Source organism: Protopterus annectens, chromosome 10.part0 (genome assembly GCF_019279795.1).
Source record: "Protopterus annectens isolate FY-2018-M chromosome 10.part0, PAN1.0, whole genome shotgun sequence".
In the NCBI taxonomy this organism is placed as follows: domain Eukaryota; kingdom Metazoa; phylum Chordata; order Ceratodontiformes; family Protopteridae; genus Protopterus; species Protopterus annectens.
This window is the reverse complement of record NC_056744.1, coordinates 1,434,738,639-1,434,757,539: the sequence shown is the minus strand read 5'-3', so window position 1 is coordinate 1,434,757,539 and position 18,901 is coordinate 1,434,738,639. Positions and strand designations below refer to the sequence as shown.

Here is an 18,901-nt window from a genome sequence, read left to right as displayed (position 1 = left end):
CTCCTGAAGGATTTCACAGAAGCAGTTGAATGTCTATAAAAAATAAACTGAAAATTCTCTCAGATGAGTGCCTCCTGGAAGCTCTGAAAAAGGATTTGTCCCTGCTGACAATACGTTCGGCTGAAGAAGTCCTTTGTACAATAGTGGAAATGGATACAGTGGGAGAGAAAAGTACAGTTTTGTACCTACCATAAATGTAGATGTTCGAAGATCCACATTGCTGCAGTCCTAACACTTGGGGTAGTCCGCTGTCCCAGTCGGCCCGAATACCAAAGTATAAGGCTGACGTCGGTCAAGTCGCATTAGTCTGACGTCAGGACGTCAGGGTACAAATGCGCATGACCGACGTCATATCCTCAGTCTTTTCTTGCCCCAGATGTCAGAAGACCCTAAAAAGATAAGGCCAAAACCAAAAACACCAAACACTCCTGTACCAAAAATATGTACAATATATACAAATTCACAGAAGTACAACCCCACCCACACAACCACCCCTAAACACAGAGGGAGGGAGGGTAAATTGGACTGCAGCAATGTGGATCTTCGAACATCTACATTTATGGTAGGTACAAAACTGTACTATGTTCTTCACCCCACATTGCTGCAGTCCTAACACTTGGGTAGAATCCCAAAGCAGAGGTAAGGGAGGCTGGCAAATCATAAAGAAGCTGGAGCTGTCAACATGCCCTGCAAAATAGCCATGGCAAAACCAGCCCTAGATTTAGAATAGAGAGGCAGGTGGTAATGCTTAGAGAAAGTATGTACTGAACTCCAAGTAGCTGCCTCCAAAATATCCTTAGTTGCCACCCCCCTTAGAAATGCTGTTGAAGTGGCAGTAGCCCTAGTGGAATGAGGCCTAATCCCAGCTGGAATCTCCTTGCCATGATGGGAATAACAAAATGCAATGCAAAACCCAATCCACTTAGAAATAGTTTGTTTTGACACAGGCTTGCCCTGAGAACTCAAAGCAAAAGAAACAAACAACTGCTGAGACTGCCTAAAATCCTTAGTCATGCTTAAATAATAACGCAACTGCCTGTGTACATCTAAAGTGTGCAAAATCTTTTCCCCCTATTTTGGGGATCTGCATAAAAAGTAGGCAAATGAATAGTTTGGTTTAAAGCCACCGTAGAGACCACCTTAGGCATAAAGGAAGGATTAGTACGTAATGATACCCTATCCTTATGGAAAATCAAAAAAGGCTCAACCGCCATAAGGGCCTGCAATTCAGAAACCCTTCTTGCAGAAGTAATGGCCAACAAAAAAGCAGTCTTCCATGACAAGTATTTCAATTCAGCAGTAGCCGCAGGCTCAAAAGGTTGTAGAGTAAGTTTCTCCAACACAAAATTGAGGTCCCAAGCAGGAGTAGGAGCTCTACGTGGGGGTCTTATATTCTTTGCCCCCCTAAGAAATTGCTTGAACAAAGGATGAGAAAACAATGGTGGGTCACAATCATAGTGAGCTGAAATCGCTGCAGCATGAATCTTAATGGAAGAGAAAGACAAACCTATGTCCAATAACTCAGTAAGATATTGAAGAGCCACACTCAAATTAGGCTCAGAAACCTCCAAATCCTTTGCTGTACTCCAAAATAAAAATAGTACAGTTTTGTACCTACCATAAATGTAGATGTCCGAACTGGATAGCATCTGCAGTCATAACAAGTGGGTTGTCCTGTCGGAGTCAGCCCAGCCCTGCGGTCGGCCAAATCAGTCCGGGTCGACGACTTCGCATGTCGCCACGCACCATCTGTTGGTCTCTGTCTTGCTTGAATTAGCAACAGCCAGCCAGCGCCATTTCTCTTTGTGTTTGCAGTAGCAGATGCCAGTAGCCCTCTTGCAGGCTGCAATTGCAATAGATGCCAATGTTTTAAAAAAACAACACAAGAATAAACGTAATATATAAATACATACAACATATATATAAAAGAATACCCCATAAAGACTCCCCAACAGCTGTCTATTAGGAGACAAACACCCTGGGAGTACCACAGGAGGGGGGAGGAGGTAATCCTGACTACAGAGTCTATCCAGTTGACAGGTACAAAACTGTACGTCCTTCATGGATGCATCTGCAGTCATGGATGCATCAGGCATCATAAGTGAAATGAATAAGGTAGCATAGCCAACTAGGGGAGGAGTGTTTAGAATGGTAGTGTTTAGGATTTAGGTCAAACCCTGCTCAGCAGTGGGAATATAGAGTCGGGATCTGGAATATAGAGGCAAATTATAGGTATGCACCAAGACTGAGGAGGTCCAAATGCTTACGCCTCCACAAATATGGCTTGGTAGTGGAACTCCTGCATGTAAGAGGTAGTGGTATGGGCTGTGTTCCTTGTAGAATGGTTTCCATGGAAGTGTGGAGTAATACAATTTCTATCCAATCCACAATTATGCATGCAATTTGCTTTCCATTTTGGAGATTTGAAATAGCTTTTAGCTTCCCCTTCCCTTCCTGTTGCATAGGCTCTTTCAAGTTCTTTCGTCTTTCTCTATATACATCCAGGTCCAAGTAGTAAAGCGATCTATGTCTGGGTTCCCATGGTTGGGTATTTGTATTACTTTCCCTGGTGTTTTGTATGGGGATACTAAGTATACCTGGATAGTGGATTGCCTGGTCATGGAGACTCCTGGATAATGGAAGATTAGGTAGGGTTGGAATTAGTCCTCATTTGGACTCTATCTTGGCCTGTTGCTCTGAAGTTGGGCTTTAGTATTAGTAGAGCCAGTTCTAAAACCAAGCTTGCTGAAGTAATTGTTGTTGCTGGGTGATGTGATGTACACTTGTTGTAGGTCATGGGAATATGCTGAGGCCTTTCCAGTTGAAGGAGAGTGAGTCCACTTTCCATGCTAGTGGGTGAAATGTCCTTGTGCAGAATTTTTTGGCTGGTGATTGAGAGGTGATGCGAATATAGGTCTATCATGGCATTCCCATTTCTTTGATGGTCTTGAAGAAAGATGTGTTGCAGCCTCCCATTGGCATCCGCATCGGTTCTGCTTAATATGTCTGCTAGGCTAGGTATTGTCTTTCCCAAACCATGTAATTGCCTGTAACTTTGTAGTGCCAGGGTCAGCAGCTCAGGGTCCATCCAAGGTAGGGGGTATGAGGGGGTGCCTCCCTGTTTGTGCTGTACCACATATGACTGTGACTGTGTCTTGTTATCATCAACTGACCCTCTTTGAGAAATGGTTTGGAGAAATGGTTTGAACTTTTTATTGCCAGTTTTACTTGATTAGATTGATGAGTGAAGTTGATCCTGTGAAGTTGATCCTGTGTCCACAATTGTTGCATTTGTCCCCCCCCCCCCCCCATTACTTGTGTCTGTTCTGTTGTGATGGTCTGGCTTGGTTGAGGGCCGGCCTAGTCTTGAAAAGCGTACCTGGCATGCTGAGACTCCACTTTAGGCCATCCTGTTTAAAGTTTGTTTAAGCATGGAGTGTGTTTTCTATTCTGTTTCTACTGTGTGTCTGTGTTGGGACCATAAATTCTTAGGTGCCACTGTAGTTTCCTTATGATGTGCCATCCTTGCAAATGGAACCATGATTATGCATGATGTTATGAAGCCCACTTTTCACAGTGAACTTTTCTTGCTGTTTGTTTTTTTTGTTTGTTGGAAGTAAGAGTAAAGTTTGTGTCACTTTTGTTTTCTGTAGTCTGTTGTGCCATTTGTTTGTTTGTGTCCTTATCGTGGATGGAAGAATGTCCTTGTTTGGGTAAAAAATTGACTGTGGTTTATGTAAATTGAAATAAGTTCCATGTCTTGTGTAAATGGCATGGCTTGCTGTAAATGTGTTGTCCAGCTTGCTTTGTCGTCCCCTTGTAGCAAGCAGTGGTAGTTTGTGGGTAAATTAATGCGCGATGTAGATTACAGGCATTTGTGAATGCACCAGGCATTTAGATAAGCCAAAGGGCAATGCTGAAGCCAAATGGCAATCTGATCCTGCAAGAAATCTGGATGCCCTGCAAAGATTGGGGATCAATGGGCAGATTGGTCGAGATAGGAAAGTGCAGGTATGTCACCTCCCTCCCTGAGGTCAGGGACAGCAAGACTGGACTGCCCAGCATGTTTTTGTTGCTGTAGGGTCAGCATTTTCAATTTTTGGGACAATGATGTATGTATTTAAAGGTTTTCCTTTGAGAATTAGTCTTGGTCTTTTTTTTCCTTTCTTTCCACTAGGAATAGTCTGGGAACTTTCCCTTTCCTTTTTCTGTGCTTTTGACTTGGATCCAGCTTTCATGTTTTTTTAACTGGTAAAGTGATTGGCGGTAATTCCTCTCTGTTTTTTTCGTGGGGAGATTTGGCATTTGTTCTTTTGACTGGTAAAAAATTGGAAGTTAAACATTGTTTCTGATCCTAGGTTTGTAAAAATCACTTCCTGGTTGTTTGGTAGTAGCAGTTCTTTGAAAATAAAGGTTAACTTTCGCCTAGAGGAGCTGCTGTTGTTTCCTGGTAGGAGGCGGTCACTGTCAGTCCTCTGTTGTGCCCTTGCCTGATGGCAGTGGCTGTGTCCCTCCCTCTGTTGTGGTTTTGCCACTGTAGGTCACTGAAATTTTTGACCTTTTCTGGGTGGTTTCCTCCTCTGGAGTATTCCTGCCCCTTTTTAAAGCTTTTAACAGAGGAAAACTTTGGAAGTTTTTTTGGCAGGCCAGTTCCTGCTAAACCTTGGGGGTCCACCAAACAAACACCTGCTGGGCTTTGAACAGATTTTGCCTTTTCTTCCCATTTCTTAGCTAACCTGCTGGGCAGGTGTACCAAATGAGCTTGTCTTGTCCATAGGAAATGATATAAACTTGGCTTTAACATGATCGGTAAAGCCACATTTCCTTTAGCCATGCACTAACCTGTTGCATAGTACCATTCATGGCTGATCTAAATGAAGCCTCCAGTGCATCATAGCCACATTTTTAGTTAACTGATCAATCTCTTCCATTTTTCTGCGTACACTTTCCTTGTACTAGGTCTTCTGGCTTCCATAATCACATTCAAAACTTGTTGAGGAAGTTGAGACCTGCTGTGTTTCAAAACAGAATATGCCAGGCTGTTAGATGAAGAGAGTGAAGCTTGACATTGAGTAGATGACCGTCCCTCTGAGACAATAGGTGTGGAATCAAAGGTAAAGGCCATGGAGGCTTCCTTACCAGACTCCTCAGTAATGGGTACCAGTGTTGCCGAGGCCAATCTGGAGCTATTAAAATCATCCTTGGCTTGTCTTGTCTGACCTTTAGGAGTACCTTTGGGAGAAGAGGCAGAGGTGGAAAGGCATACACATGAAGATTTTTCCAACTGAAAGAAAGAGCATCCACTTTCCAAGCTGTGTGATGAAACCTTTTCGTGCAAAACTTTGGCAGCTGGTGGTTTAGTGGAGAAGCGAACAGATCTATGTCTGGAGTTCCCCATGACACTGTCAATTTCCGAAATACATGAAGATCCAGTTTCCACTGTGGGGATCCATGATTTGCCTGCTTAACACATCTGCTAAGGAGTTCTGTGCTCCGGCAGAAACCTTGCCTGAAGATTTAGTTGCAAGCTGAGCAGTCTCCCACAAAATCATTGCTTGCCTGCATAGAGGATAAGAATGTGTTCCCCTTGTTTGTTGATGTACCACATGACAGTTGTGTTGTCTGTTAGAATCAACACCTGCCCTGGAAGAAGTAACTCCTTGAAAGCCATTAATGCAAACTGGACTGCTAACATCTCCTTCATGTTGATATGTAGATGCTGTAGTCTGGCAGGCCACTTGTCTTGTATCCACTTTCCATTCAGATGAGCTCCCCAAGCTATGTCTGAGGCATCTGTCGTTAGAATTTGACTCGCCTCTGGCCGGGTCACAGAGAGTCCCTTGTTTAGGTGACATTCCTGAGCCCACCACAAAATTCCTTTTGAATGCAAGGTATTATTTGAATGACAGTGTCCAAATCCTGGCAGTGCTGTGTCCATACATTTTGAGATACCATTGCAGCTTCCTCATATGCAGTTTGGCATTGGGAAGCACCAGAATACAAGATGCCATGAACCCTAAGGCTTGAAGGACTGTCCTTGCAGTCAGCCCGGACTGAAGAGATAGTTGATGGAAGTAAAGAGACAGATTCTTTTGTTTGTCCGGGGTTAAAAAGGCCATCTGGGTTGCTGTATTCAGTCTCACACCCAGAAAGCACATGTCTTGAGAGGGTACTAGACTGGACTTTATTTCGTTCACAGAATACCCTAGGCATCTTAGCACTGCTATCACATATTCCAAATGTTGAAAAAGGTCTTCCTTGTCTTGAGCCAGAATCAGGCAGTCGTCCAAGTAAGGATAGATTTGTATTCCTTTTAGCCTGAAGTAAGCTATCACTGGAGCCAGAACTTTTGTGAATACTCTGGGCGCAGTAGATAAGCCAAAGGGCAATGCAGAGAACTGGTAATGAGAATTCCCAGCTCGAAAACGCAGATACTTCCTGCAACTTAGTCTGATAGGCACATGAAGGTAAGCCTCCTTGAGATCTAAAGTTACCATCCAGTGATCTTTTCCCAGCAGAGGTAAAAGCTGTTGTAACGTCAACATTTTGAACTTGGGAATGTCCAGATAAGTGTTGAGGATAGATAAATCCAAAATTGGTCTCCACGTGTTCCCCTTTTTTGGAACTAGGAACAGGCGAGAAAAAAATCCTAGGCCCCTTTCTGGCACAGGAACCGGCTGAATGGCCCCTATTTGGAGTAACAGAGAAATTTGCTTGTGAGCCTCTTTTCTTTGTAGAGGAGGAATGTCTGGCATGCCTTTGAAAGGAGGCAAGGTATGGAAATAAAACCTGTAACCGTGGTGAATGATATCTAATACCCATCTGTCTTGGGTAATTAAACTCCAATTTTCTTTGAAAAGTGCCAGCCTTCCTCCCAAAGGTGCTGCCAGGCGAAGGCTCTGGCAGCTGAAAAGGCAGGTCATTGGGTCTGTTTACGAAAGGACTGACCCCTGCCCTCACCAGAAGACTGAGCAGGCAAACTCCCTGTTCTAGGCCTAAAAGAACCTTGAGCTCTGCCCCTGCCACGTCTAGACCTACCCCTAGACTGGGAATCATAAGAAGGATATGTCCACCCCTTAGTAGGCCAATTTCTACTAAACTTCGGAGGCTGAACCTGCAAAAAATCTTTAACAGTCTGCATAGATTTAGCCTTGTCCTCCATTTTCTTTAAAACTGCTTCCACAGGCGAACCAAACAACACATCAGATTGTAATGGAGCATCCAAAATCCTTGTTTTAACATGCTCAGCCAAATTCTGATCCCTCAGCCAGGCGTGCCTGCGAAGAACAGAACCAGTGGCAGCCACCCTCGAAGAGGCCTGTACAGCATCAAAACCACATTGCAAAGAATGCTTACCCACCTGTTCAGAAACATGAACTAAATCCTGCAACTCTTTACACTCAATACCTTCCGCCAGAGCATCCACCTTAGACTTCAATTGTGAAAGGAGATAATTTTGATATTTTAACATGTGGAACTGGCAATTCAAAGCCCTCATGGCTAAAGTGGAAGAAGTATACACCTTCTTTCCCCATCTATCCAAAGCCCTTGCCTCTTTATCAGGAGGAACAGGATTTTTAACAACAGAAGCCTTAACACCTTTAGGCCCCTGAGAAACAGTTTCTGGGTCTGCCCTAGGACTCTTAAAAGATACTTATGAGCTTCAGGCACCCTATAATACCTATCCGGTTTAACTGGGGCAGGAGGCAAAGAATCAGGGTTCAGGGAAGCCTCTGCAAAACATCTTCCACCACATTCAGAACAGGAGGTATAGCCAAAGGCCTATGCTGGGGTAAAACAAAATTCCCTAAGCCTTTTCCTGGAGTCAGAGAAATCTTGACCTACCGATCTAAAATGCTCCCGCATGGAATGAAGACTCGCTGAAAAAGAAAGGACCTCAGGAGGAGAAGCCGAAGGAGTAGAATCATCTACATCAGACTCAGAATAAGGAGGATACTCCTGTAAGTCTTCAGCCGAAGACTCAGAAGCCTCCGAACATTGCTCAAAACTCTCAAGCTCAGGTTCCACCCTAGGCCTCTTATCAGGAGGGGCATAGAACCTCTAATCATAGTAATCAAATCTTCTGCCATTTTAAGCATATGTTTCTTAGGCAGAGACCCTGAAGAACTAGGAGAAACACCCACTGAAGTTAAACCAGGCCTGCCTCTCAAAGAAGCCTTGGAAACAGAAGGGGAGGGCCTAACCACCTTAGGAAGGGAGGGAGAACAGCTACCTGAGAAGCCCCTCAGCCTGGCCTGCCTCCTGAGAGGCCACATCTTGTAACAGTAAAGTCTCTCCTGAGACTCCAAAGAAACTCCTGGCAGAACCTCCGGCTCCACCGAGCCCTCTAAAGAACCGACGTCCGGGACAGACGGTTCTTCCAACCTAGGCTTTGCTGCTTTGTCCTTGCGCTTTTAGCGAAGCGGCGTGGAGCATCCGACGGCATTTTATAATTACAACGCTTCCCAAAACTAACCTGGCACAGTCTAATCTTCTCTTTATAGTGCGTTTGTTAAATCTAGCACAAGAGCGACATCCAACAACGTCGTGCTCAGGCCCTAAGCAAGGTATACACAAGGTATGGTAATCCCTATGAGGTATCTGTTTTCCACAAGAAATACAGTTATTCACTTTTTCTGACATCCGGTTAAATACTGAGGCAAGAAAAAACCAAAATATTCCCCAACGGGGTACTTAGCCAACTTTGATTCGGTCTGAAACTCCGACTTCAGAAAATTTCAGAACGCCAACCTGCACTCGCAATACTGCTTCTGCATCGGACCATGCGGCAAAAAAGACTGAGGATATGACGTCGGTCATGCGCATTTGTACCCTGATGTCCTGACGTCAGACTAATGCGACTTGACCGACGTCAGCCTTATACTTTGGTATTCGGGCCGACTGGGACAGCGGACTACCCCAAGTGTTAGGACTGCAGCAATGTGGGATGAAGAACATCTGTTCTCCTTTCCAGAGATCTTCAGATCCAAAGACCTGTCTAGGTTCATAAGTCTACCTTTTCCTAGGGTCTCTTCCTTCCTCTTTTCTTTTTTCAGATTTACCTGAGGAACTTGCTTCTGGTAAAAGGCCTTTCAATATTAATTTGTTCCTCATGTCTGACATGGATCTGGGCCCAAAAACCTGACAGATGGAGCATTTCATGTAAAAGTATTCCAAGCCTCAAGCACACCAAGCATATGCTGGGGATCTGGAGGAGGAATTTTATGTCCATATTTTCTACATTTTTTTTTTTAAGTTTTATCCATCTTAAGCAAGTTTGCATATTTAATACAACACTGCAACACCATCAAATTTTCTAGAAATGAAGAAGAGTAACTAACTAACTTTTTTTAGCTTTATTACTTAAAATGAAAGATGACACCAGGCAACTGGCTTAAGCACTGCAAAGGGCTAAGGCAAGGAAGGGAACAGAATTGCCAACAGCAAGATTAAAACAGAAATGAGGTAATATTTTTAAATATTATGCTTAGCTAAAAAAAGTCAGTCCAAAAGACAAACAACCAGTAAAACAAGTTAACAATTAAAGTAGAGTACTTAGCTGCTGCTGGATAGATCAACTGCTTTCAATGGTGACAAATGAGATCTGAATCTAGGAGGGGTACAAGGAATTATGGAAAATAAAACCAATGGCAGTTGCATGACCAGGTCAGTCAAGCAGCTTCATACCCAAAAGTCAGACTGGGGTAGATGGAGGAAATAGTTTGTCGTGTTCAGGGTAGGTGATCCTGTCAACTTAGAGCCTGTTACAGGATACTGTCAAAGTACCATGATGATTATGCAAAATTCTTAAACATACCTGATAAACTTCCTATTGACAATGATTCTATTATACAGTAAACTCTCAGTTAACCGAAACTCAAGCAACCGGCAAAAGAAAATCAAAGAATACAGTACAATTTTCATGTGCTGCACTTTCTGGCTTTCCCCCCACAGAAACATACCTTATGTTTTTAGAGTTTTAAAAAGGAAGATAGGAATACATTTCCTCTCTTCCCAACTGAAGAACAAGTCAAACCAAACAAACAGTATAGGGTACAGTATTAGTTCAGGCCTATTATTAATAGTAACTCTAAAGCAACCAGAAACTACAGTTATCCGGCATCTACCAATCCCCATGGGTGCTGGTTAACTGAGAGCTTACTATACTGAGAGAGCTTAATTGCACCTCAAACAGGAGTGCCTATACCACCAATGTAGGGTATGCCCAGACATTCTTAGAATTAACAGCCAAAAAATACCTGGAACAGATGGTTAAATCATCTACAGGGCATAATATTCTCAATCTCGTTCTTAGAAATATTAGCAGCTTCATGCATTTTTCCCCCTGGTATCTCCTCCTCTTGTTGAGCTGGACCAGAAACTTTTAACATTTACCTTTACAGTCCATAAACTGTTTGGAGCAAATATCTCAGAATTCAAGGATATCAAACAAACTAATCAACGGAGACACTGACACAGCAAGTAACTTCATACAGGAGGTCTACATCCCATACATACAGCTGACAGTTTCAACCACAGCAAAATATAATGGGAAACCCAATCACCCTGTAGGTCGATCCACGTAAATTTTAAAACAAAATAGTATACCGCATATCAAAACCTTGTATCAAGGATTGTATCAAAAATATTACTAAAAACTTGAAAAATACTAAAGTACACTAAAACAACCAATGAACTTAAATTAGTGCCTGAAGCCAAGGACAATTACAAATCTATTGTTTAGCTACATTAAGAAATTAATGAACAATCAACATTGTTCTAATCTCTTTCAAAATGGTACCCCTCACACAAACGCACTTGGAGACAATAAATACTGCAAACAAATTCAATGCTAACTTTACCCAGACTTGTATCCAAAGTCCACAAATCCTTAATTCCCTTACACCCAAGACAATGCCTTCATTTGTCACACATACCAACCAAAACATAAGCGTGTAGTGACAACCCTGGAACCATGAAGTAAATGGAATTACAAAACTTTTATTTAAAATAAAAATAAGAACTTTTGGTGCTTTCATCCTGTAGCGTACTGTGGACTTCAAAAAATAATCAAATCCCAGGTAATAATCATTTTATACCCCATTCACATGATTAAAATAATCCGCTGACCATCTTAGTGAAGTGAAACATACCCCTTTACAAATGTCAACAAATATACATTGATACAAAACATAATTTGGGCATAAATTATTAATATACCAAAGAATATACTAAAACATTTATTAAAAACATAGTCTATACTGTTACAAAGTAAGTTGCAAGAGTACTGGATAAAAGCATCAGAAAACCCAGTTGTTATAAAACAGCTGCTACTGAAGAAAACCCTTTGGAAATGCATCCAAATTTAAGAGCAGCTAATACAAAATACCACTTTTAAGCATAGAGAGATAATGCAACACTGTCAGCAAACTTACCACAGTTTAAGTTGCTTAATACAGGTGGTTCTGTTATAGTAATAGAAACATTTCTGGCAAAGCCTAGGTGAATATATCACATAAGAATACAAGTAGAATTAGTAGAAAATTTATTTTGTATGTAGGTCAACAGTGGAAGACAGTTTTAACATCCCTCACTATAAAGATAAAAATCATAAGACAAGAGTTTAAGCCACTTAGAATTACTGGCTTAAAAACAGAAATTAATCAGATAGTAGTCACAAAACATTTGCACAAAAGAATAAAGCCAACCTGTTACATTCTTCAATAGAAATAGTCAAGAATGAACACATTTCTGGGGGTGGGGGTTGAATACTTGTGTTACGTGGCCTGCCTGAAAGCACTTGCACTGGAATTGTTTAAACGGATACACTTTGAAATAGGGTCTAAATCAGGAACAGGAAGAGAGGTACTTTAGATGAATAGGGAGAGATTCTCAAGAGTTTAGGAGCAAGAAATGAAAATGTGCTGTTGGTTTTAGGGTGTGGGAGTTGTTAGGTGATGATAATGAACTCTTAGGTTACAGGAGGTTTCTGTGGTTAGGTTTGCTGCAAGGGGAAGTTGTACATTTTTAGGCTGATACTGTCAACTACTTGGCAGTATGGCAGAACTGATAATAGTTTATTAGTAACAATTTCTAAAGTAGACATATTTTTGCAGGAGGCTACAGATAAGATGGACATGGGACATCCATATTCTTGTGCAGAGAAAAACACTCCCTTTCCTACTGCTGCTCTGGCTGAACTTGAGAGTGTGAATGAGATTTCCCTATCTCAAAATAGTGAGGAGTCAATTTTATTTTTGATTTTTTTCTATGTGGGTTTGGAAGTTGAATGTTTGATCTATCCGAATACAGAAATCTTTGAAGATTGAGACTTTATCAACAGGGGTACCCATGGTTGACTGTACTTTAACAAGTTTCTGGCGAGTACCAAAAAATTTTCCCTAAGTGTAGTAGTTTGTATATTTGCAACCGCAGTTAAGTGAGTGAAGGTTATTTTGAAGTTGGGTTTGCATAACTGAATGAGAGCAGTCTGAGTGCAACCATATCATCTCCATCTAAGTTCATAGGAATAAGAGGAAACTAATATGGCAGTTTGCTAACAAAGAATGAAAAAAACCGGGGAGCAAATATGGAGCCTTTTGGAATGTCTTTAAGTAGAGGAGCCTAATCTGAGAGAGATGACCATGTATTTTGACCTCAAAGTGCCTGTAAGACAGGAAGTCTATGAACTACTTGCATTACTGCAGGCTGATGCCTATGCTGTGCAGGACACTGTAGTCTACAAGGTCAAAGACCTACAAAGAGGGCTCCCATAAAGTTACCTTTTATCCATGCTCGTTAAAATATCATTCATCAGAGGCCAAAGTGCAGTCCCTGTACTACAGCCTTACAATATCAGCTCAGTAATTGCTGCAACCAACATCTATCATGATACATCAGTATGAAGTTCACTGTCTAAAAGAAAATTTAAGATTATAGCTCTTACCATTAAAAGTGTGTGAAGCTCAATACCAAAGGTATCCTCAAACTTCCACCTCCAGGCTTCAGGGTCATGCAGCTTGAAATCAACTAGCACAGAACTAAGTGCCTCATCCAGCAATCCAGATTTCCATGGGTCACCTTTGAGAAATTTTTCTAATTCGGAAAGGGAATCTTTACTCAGAAGAACTTCAGCATCATAGTGCACAAACTGATTAGCTTCACTGGGCTAAATAAAGGAAAGTATACAGTCAGGCACCATCAATTATTTTTCTACTTGATAACTGTGTGTCACGATTCAAACAGAGGTCTTCAAATTAAGCTCATATTAACAACTGATTAGGGAACTTAGCATGCTATAATAAATTGCAATATGGCACAGTGCAGTTCTCCCTCACTTGATAAGCTCCTTTACTTTATGCTCCAATGATGTTGCACTGAGGAAAGTTGACATCAGAAAAAAAAAATCAAAGAAAGTACAGTTGTGTACACTTACCATACATGTAGATGCTCAAGTGCATTCACTGTTGCAGTCATCACATTTGGGTTATCTGCCTGCAGGTAGCCCTCAGCCAGCCTGAATACCAGAGTCTTCGGATTTCTGCGTCGGATGCTGTCTCTTCTTCCATGACGTCAGGTGCATAAAACATGCAGCCAACGCCATTACATCAGTTTTTCTTCGGGTGTCCCCACAATAGGAAGCAATTATATGGTATGGTACACCCACATCAAAAAGCAAATACACCAGAAAAAATAAATATACCAAACAAGAAGGAAAGGTAGAGCCAAGAGAAGTCAGGGGGCTGGAGGGAGGGTAACCAGGACTGCAACAGTGAATACACTCGAACATCTACATTTATTGTAAGTATACACAACTGTACTATGTTCTTCGTGTTTCACTGTTGCAGTCATCACATTTGGGTTGATTCCCAAAGCTAAGGAAAGGAGGAGGAAGTTAAAGAGCATTAGGGCCAGCTATTAAGCCCTGCAAGACTGCAGTGGCAAATCCAGCTCTGGATTTAGAAAAGATAGGCATGTGGTAATGCTTGGTGAAGGTATATACAGAGCTTCAGGTAGCAGCTTCTAGGATGTCACTGGTAGGGACTCCTTTGAGAAAAGCTGCAGAGGTAGATGCAGCCCTGGTGGAATGTGATCCTATCCCCTGTGGGGTAGGTTTTCCATGGTGCTTGTAGCAGAAATTAATGCAATGGGCTATCCATTTGGAAATGGTTTGCTTTGAAAAGGCCTTCCCCTCTACCCCTGCAGCTAAAATGGCAGAGGCATGAATTTTAATTGACAAGAAGGATAGGCCCTTGTGGAGCACTTCTGTTAAGTATTGTAGAATATGAGGTAAGCTGGGCAATGCTGTGCCCATCCCCTGAGCCTGGTTCCAGGAACAGTATCTTTTCCACTTTTCAGCATAGGATTTTCTAGTACTAGGCCTCCTTGCCTCCAAAATGACATCCAGCACCTGCTTACTGAGGGATGCTAGAGGAGAGCTCAGGGAATTAGCCAGGCTGCAAGTTTCAGGGTTTGAAGCTGAGGGTGCAGAATCTGGCCCGCCTGCCGGGACGGCAGGGAAGGGGTCTGAGGCAGGTGCCATGGTTGCAGCAGTGTCATACTGCGCAAGAGGGGGTACCAGTGCTGGCATGGCTAGTCTGGTGCAAACGGTATTGTCCTTGGCTTGTCCTGTTTGATCTTTAGTAGAACCTTCGAGAGGAGAGGCAGAGGGGGAAAGGCATAAACCGAGAGGCTTTTCCCAGGTAAAGGACAGGGCATCCACTTTCCAAGCTTGACTGTGGGGAGCTCTTGTGCAGAATTTGTTCAATTGGTAGTTCTGAGGGGAGGTAAACAGGTCTACCTCTAGAGTCCCCCATTTGTTCCTCAAAAGGTTGAATACTTTGGGTTCTAGTTTCCATTTGTGTGGGTCCATGAGATTTCTGCTTAAATCGTCTGCCAGTGAATTTAGTTTGCCTGGCAGGAAATGAGCTTGTAGGTGTACTTGGTAGCTCAAGGCTGTGTTCCAAAGAGCCATGGCTAGTCTGCAGAGAGGGTATGAGTGCGTTCGCCCCTGCTTGTTTATGCACCACATAACTGTGGTGTTGCCTATCTTTACCAATAGTTGTCCTGGAAGAACACGGTCTTTGAAGGCTGTCAGAGCATTCTGTACGGCTAACATCTCCTTTTGATTGATATGCAGGTGCATCTGGCTCGGGTTCTATTTGCCCTGAATGCACTGCCCTGCCATGTGAGCCCCCCCATGCATAGTCTGATGCGTCTGTTGTTAGGGTTTGGGCAGCAGGGGGTAGAGTGAAAGGGAGTCCTTTGTTGTGGTAGCAGGCCTCTGCCCATCAAAGGAACTCTGTCTTCATACAAGGAATGACAGAATTCATTGTGTTCAGGTCCTGAGAATGTTGACACCATAGGCTTTTTAGATACCATCAGAGTTTCCTCATATGCAGTCTTGCACATGGAATTAGTAGAATGCAAGAGGCCATGAACCCCAGAGCTTCCAGTATTTTCCTTGCAGGTAGCTGGGGTTTTGTGGCCAATAGTTTGAAGTAGGTTGTCAAATAAACTTGTTTCTCCGGAGTGAGGATTGCCATCTGGGAAGTTGTGTTCAAGCTTGCTCCCCAGGAATACAATTTGTTGGCAGGGTAACTGGGTGAGATTTCTTTTCGTTGATGGTGTACCCCCAGTGAGGTTAGAAGTTTCTTTACGAATGCCAGGTGTTGTAATAGCAAGTCCTGTCTTTCTGCCTGAATCAGACAATCATCCAAGTATGGGTAAATTTAAATATTTCTCAGCCTGCAAAATGCAATGGCTGGAGCTAGACACTTTGTGAATACCCTGGGCGCAGTAGATAAGCCAAAGGGAAGTGCAGAGAACTGATAGTGCATGGAGCCTGCCCTGAAGCGTAGGTATTTCCTGCAAGATTCCCTTACTGGGATGTGCAGGTAAGCTTCCTTTAAGTCTAGGGTTGCCAGACAGGCATCCTTGGCTAGCATAGGAAGAAGCTGTTGAAGAGTTAGCATTTTGAATTTTGGAACTACCAGAATGGTGTTGAGAATAGAGAGGTCTATGACAGGATGCCAGGAATTGTCTTTTCTGGGTACCACAAAAAGTCTTGAATAAAAACCTTGTCCCCTTTGTTCTGCTGGGACAGGTTGAATAGCCCTGATACTGAGAAGAGAGAGAAAGTACAGTTTTGTACCTACCATAAATGCAGATGTCCGATAGGTATGCATCTGCAGTCATAACATATGGGTTGTCCTGCCTCAGGCAGCCCTTCGGTCGGCCGGATTCCAAAGTCTGGGTCTGGCCTCGGCTGATGTCGCACTTTCCCCGAAGTCATAGCTTCTGGGGTATAAAGGCATCAGCCGACGCCATTTTCCTCAGTGTTTCTTGCCCCAGATGCCAGGTGCCCTCTAGAAAGGCTAAATTTGGATAAATGCTGAAAAGTTCCAAACAGTAGCAAAATATATATATATATATATATATGGGTCTACTTCTAATGACGGCATGATATTTACCGACAGTGAAATCACCGGCGCCAGAAAACCGACAACACACAAACCCGACAACGAAAAACACGACACACCAACACCGACACACACTACACTAAACAACACAAACAACAACAACACATATCACTAGCCCTAACAAACTAACCCTAAGGTCCGACACAGCTCCGACACACCGCGACACTCTCCCTACCTGCACCCTAACCTAACTCACTTACACCCCAACCCCAAGCTCCGACACTACCGCACCTCCTACCTGCACCCTAACCTAACTCACTTACACAACCCCAAGCTCCGACACTACCGCACACTCACCTATCACACACCCTAACCCTACATCCCTGAGTATTGCACACTTACCTGTCCGCTCCCTACTCCTAAATCCCTCACTATCGCATTTACAGGGTGGTCGCACACATTCCCTTGTCGGTCTTCCGGCCTGTCGGATTTGGCGTGTCGTCGGTCAACTGCGCTTGTCGGCCGTTACGTGTCGGTGATTTCACTGTCGGCGAATCGGCGTTTCGGTCATTAGAAGTAGACCCATATATATATATATATATATATATACAAACAAACAAATACACCATAATAGATTCCCCCAGCTAGCTGAAAGAGGGGTAAGCACCCTAGGAATACCACAGAGGGGAAGGAGGGTGGGTAATCCTGACTGCAGATGCATACCTATCGGACATCTACATTTATGGTAGGTACAAAACTGTACTATGTCCTTCAAGGATGCATCTGCAGTCATAACATATGGGTAGAATACCATAGCCAAACTGGGGGAGGAGGTACTAAGAGAAGGATGGTGTAGTTAAGATCCCCTGCAGAACTGCAGTTGCAAACCCTGCTCGGGATCTGGAGTATAGAGATAGATTATAATGCTTGGCAAATGTATGCACGGAGCTCCAAGTAGCAGCTTCTAAAATGTCCTTGGTAGCCACCCCTCGTAGGAAAGCTGTAGTGGTGGCTGTGGCCCTTGTGGAATGAGGCCTGATATTTTCAGGAGCTGTCTTTCCATGAAAAGAGTAGCAAAAGCGAATGTAATTTCCTATCCATTTTGAAATTGTCTGTTTGGAAATTGCTCTTCCTTGCACCCCAGTTGCATATGCTACAAAAAGTTGGTCAGTTTTTCTGTTGGTTTTAGTTCTGTCCAGATAGTAGCGTAGTTGTCTGTGTATATCCAAGGTGTGCAAAAGTTTTTCTCCTTTGTTCTGTGGGTTTGGGAAGAACGTAGGCAAATGAATAGCTTGGTTCAAGGATACCCTGGATACCACCTTTGGCATGAAAGTAGGATTGGTTCTCAGTGACACTCTATCCTGGTGGAAAATAAGAAAAGGCTGCACTGCCATTAATGCCTGTAACTCGGATACTCTTCTTGCTGAAGTGATTGCCAGAAGGAAAGCAGTTTTCCAAGATAAAAACTGTAGGTCTGCTGATGCTGCTGGTTCAAAAGGAGGTAGTGTCAATTTTCCAGCACAAAATTGAGATCCCATGCAGGTAGAGGGGGTCTCCTTGGAGGTTTAACATTTTTGATCCCTCTCAAAAATTGTCTGAGAAGAGGGTGAGAGAAGATAGGTGGATCCACATTGTATTCTGCTGAAATTGCTGAAGCATGAATCTTAATGGAAGAATAAGACAGGCCATTGTGGAACAATTCTGCTAAGTATTCTAGGATGTGTGCTAGGTTTGCCACTGTGACATCTGTGCCCTTTGATGTGCTCCAAATGAGGAATCTCTTCCATTTAGCGGAGTATGTCTTCCTTGTGGAAGGTCTGCGAGCCTCCAGGATAATGTCCTTGACCCTCTGAGATAAAACAGTTTGGTTTGGTTTTAAGGAATTTTCCAGGCAGTTAGTTGGAATGTTTTTAAGTTTGGATGCAGGGTCTTGAAATTGTTCTGCATTAGAAGAAGAGGCCATAGGGGTAGAGGCCATGAGTTCGCCTGGGACATGCTTCTCAGTAGCGGATACCAGTGTTGTCTTGGCCAGTCCGGAGCTATTAGTATCACCTTTGGCTGTTCCTCCCTGATCTTCAGTAGAACCTTGTACATCAATGGGAGAGGTGGAAAGGCATATACTGTTAGGGCATTCCAGCTGAAAGAGAGAGAGTCCACCCTCCAGGCTTGTGGGTGGTATGTCCTTGAGCAGAATTTCTTCAGTTGGTGGTTGAGTGGGGAGGCGAACAGATCTATCTCTGGCATTCCTCATTTCTTTGTTATGAGTTTGAAGATGTCTGGATGCAGCATCCATTCGTGAGCATCCGTGGTAGTTCTGCTTAAGCTGTCTGCTAGTGAGTTCTCTTTTCCTGGTACGAATTTGGCCTGCAGCTGGATATTGAGATTCAGGCATAGGTTCCACAGATTCATTGCCATCCGGCATAGAGGGTAGGAATGTGTGCCTCCCTGTTTGTTTATGTACCACATGACCGTGGTGTTGT

At 43.2% G+C, this 18,901-nt stretch overlaps 1 protein-coding gene across 4 annotated transcripts in view; it reads right to left on the bottom strand.

Annotated features, from left to right (window-relative positions):
- The window catches only part of CLCC1 (chloride channel CLIC like 1), a 1,214,053-nt gene that overhangs the window by 1,118,676 nt on the left and 76,476 nt on the right, over positions 1 to 18,901 (bottom strand). For all 4 annotated transcript variants that reach the window (XM_044086058.1, XM_044086059.1, XM_044086061.1 and 1 more), the window contains exon 2: positions 12,947 to 13,168. In XM_044086058.1, coding sequence (XP_043941993.1) covers positions 12,947 to 13,168 — 222 coding nt within the window. The remainder of the gene's footprint in view (positions 1 to 12,946; positions 13,169 to 18,901) is intronic.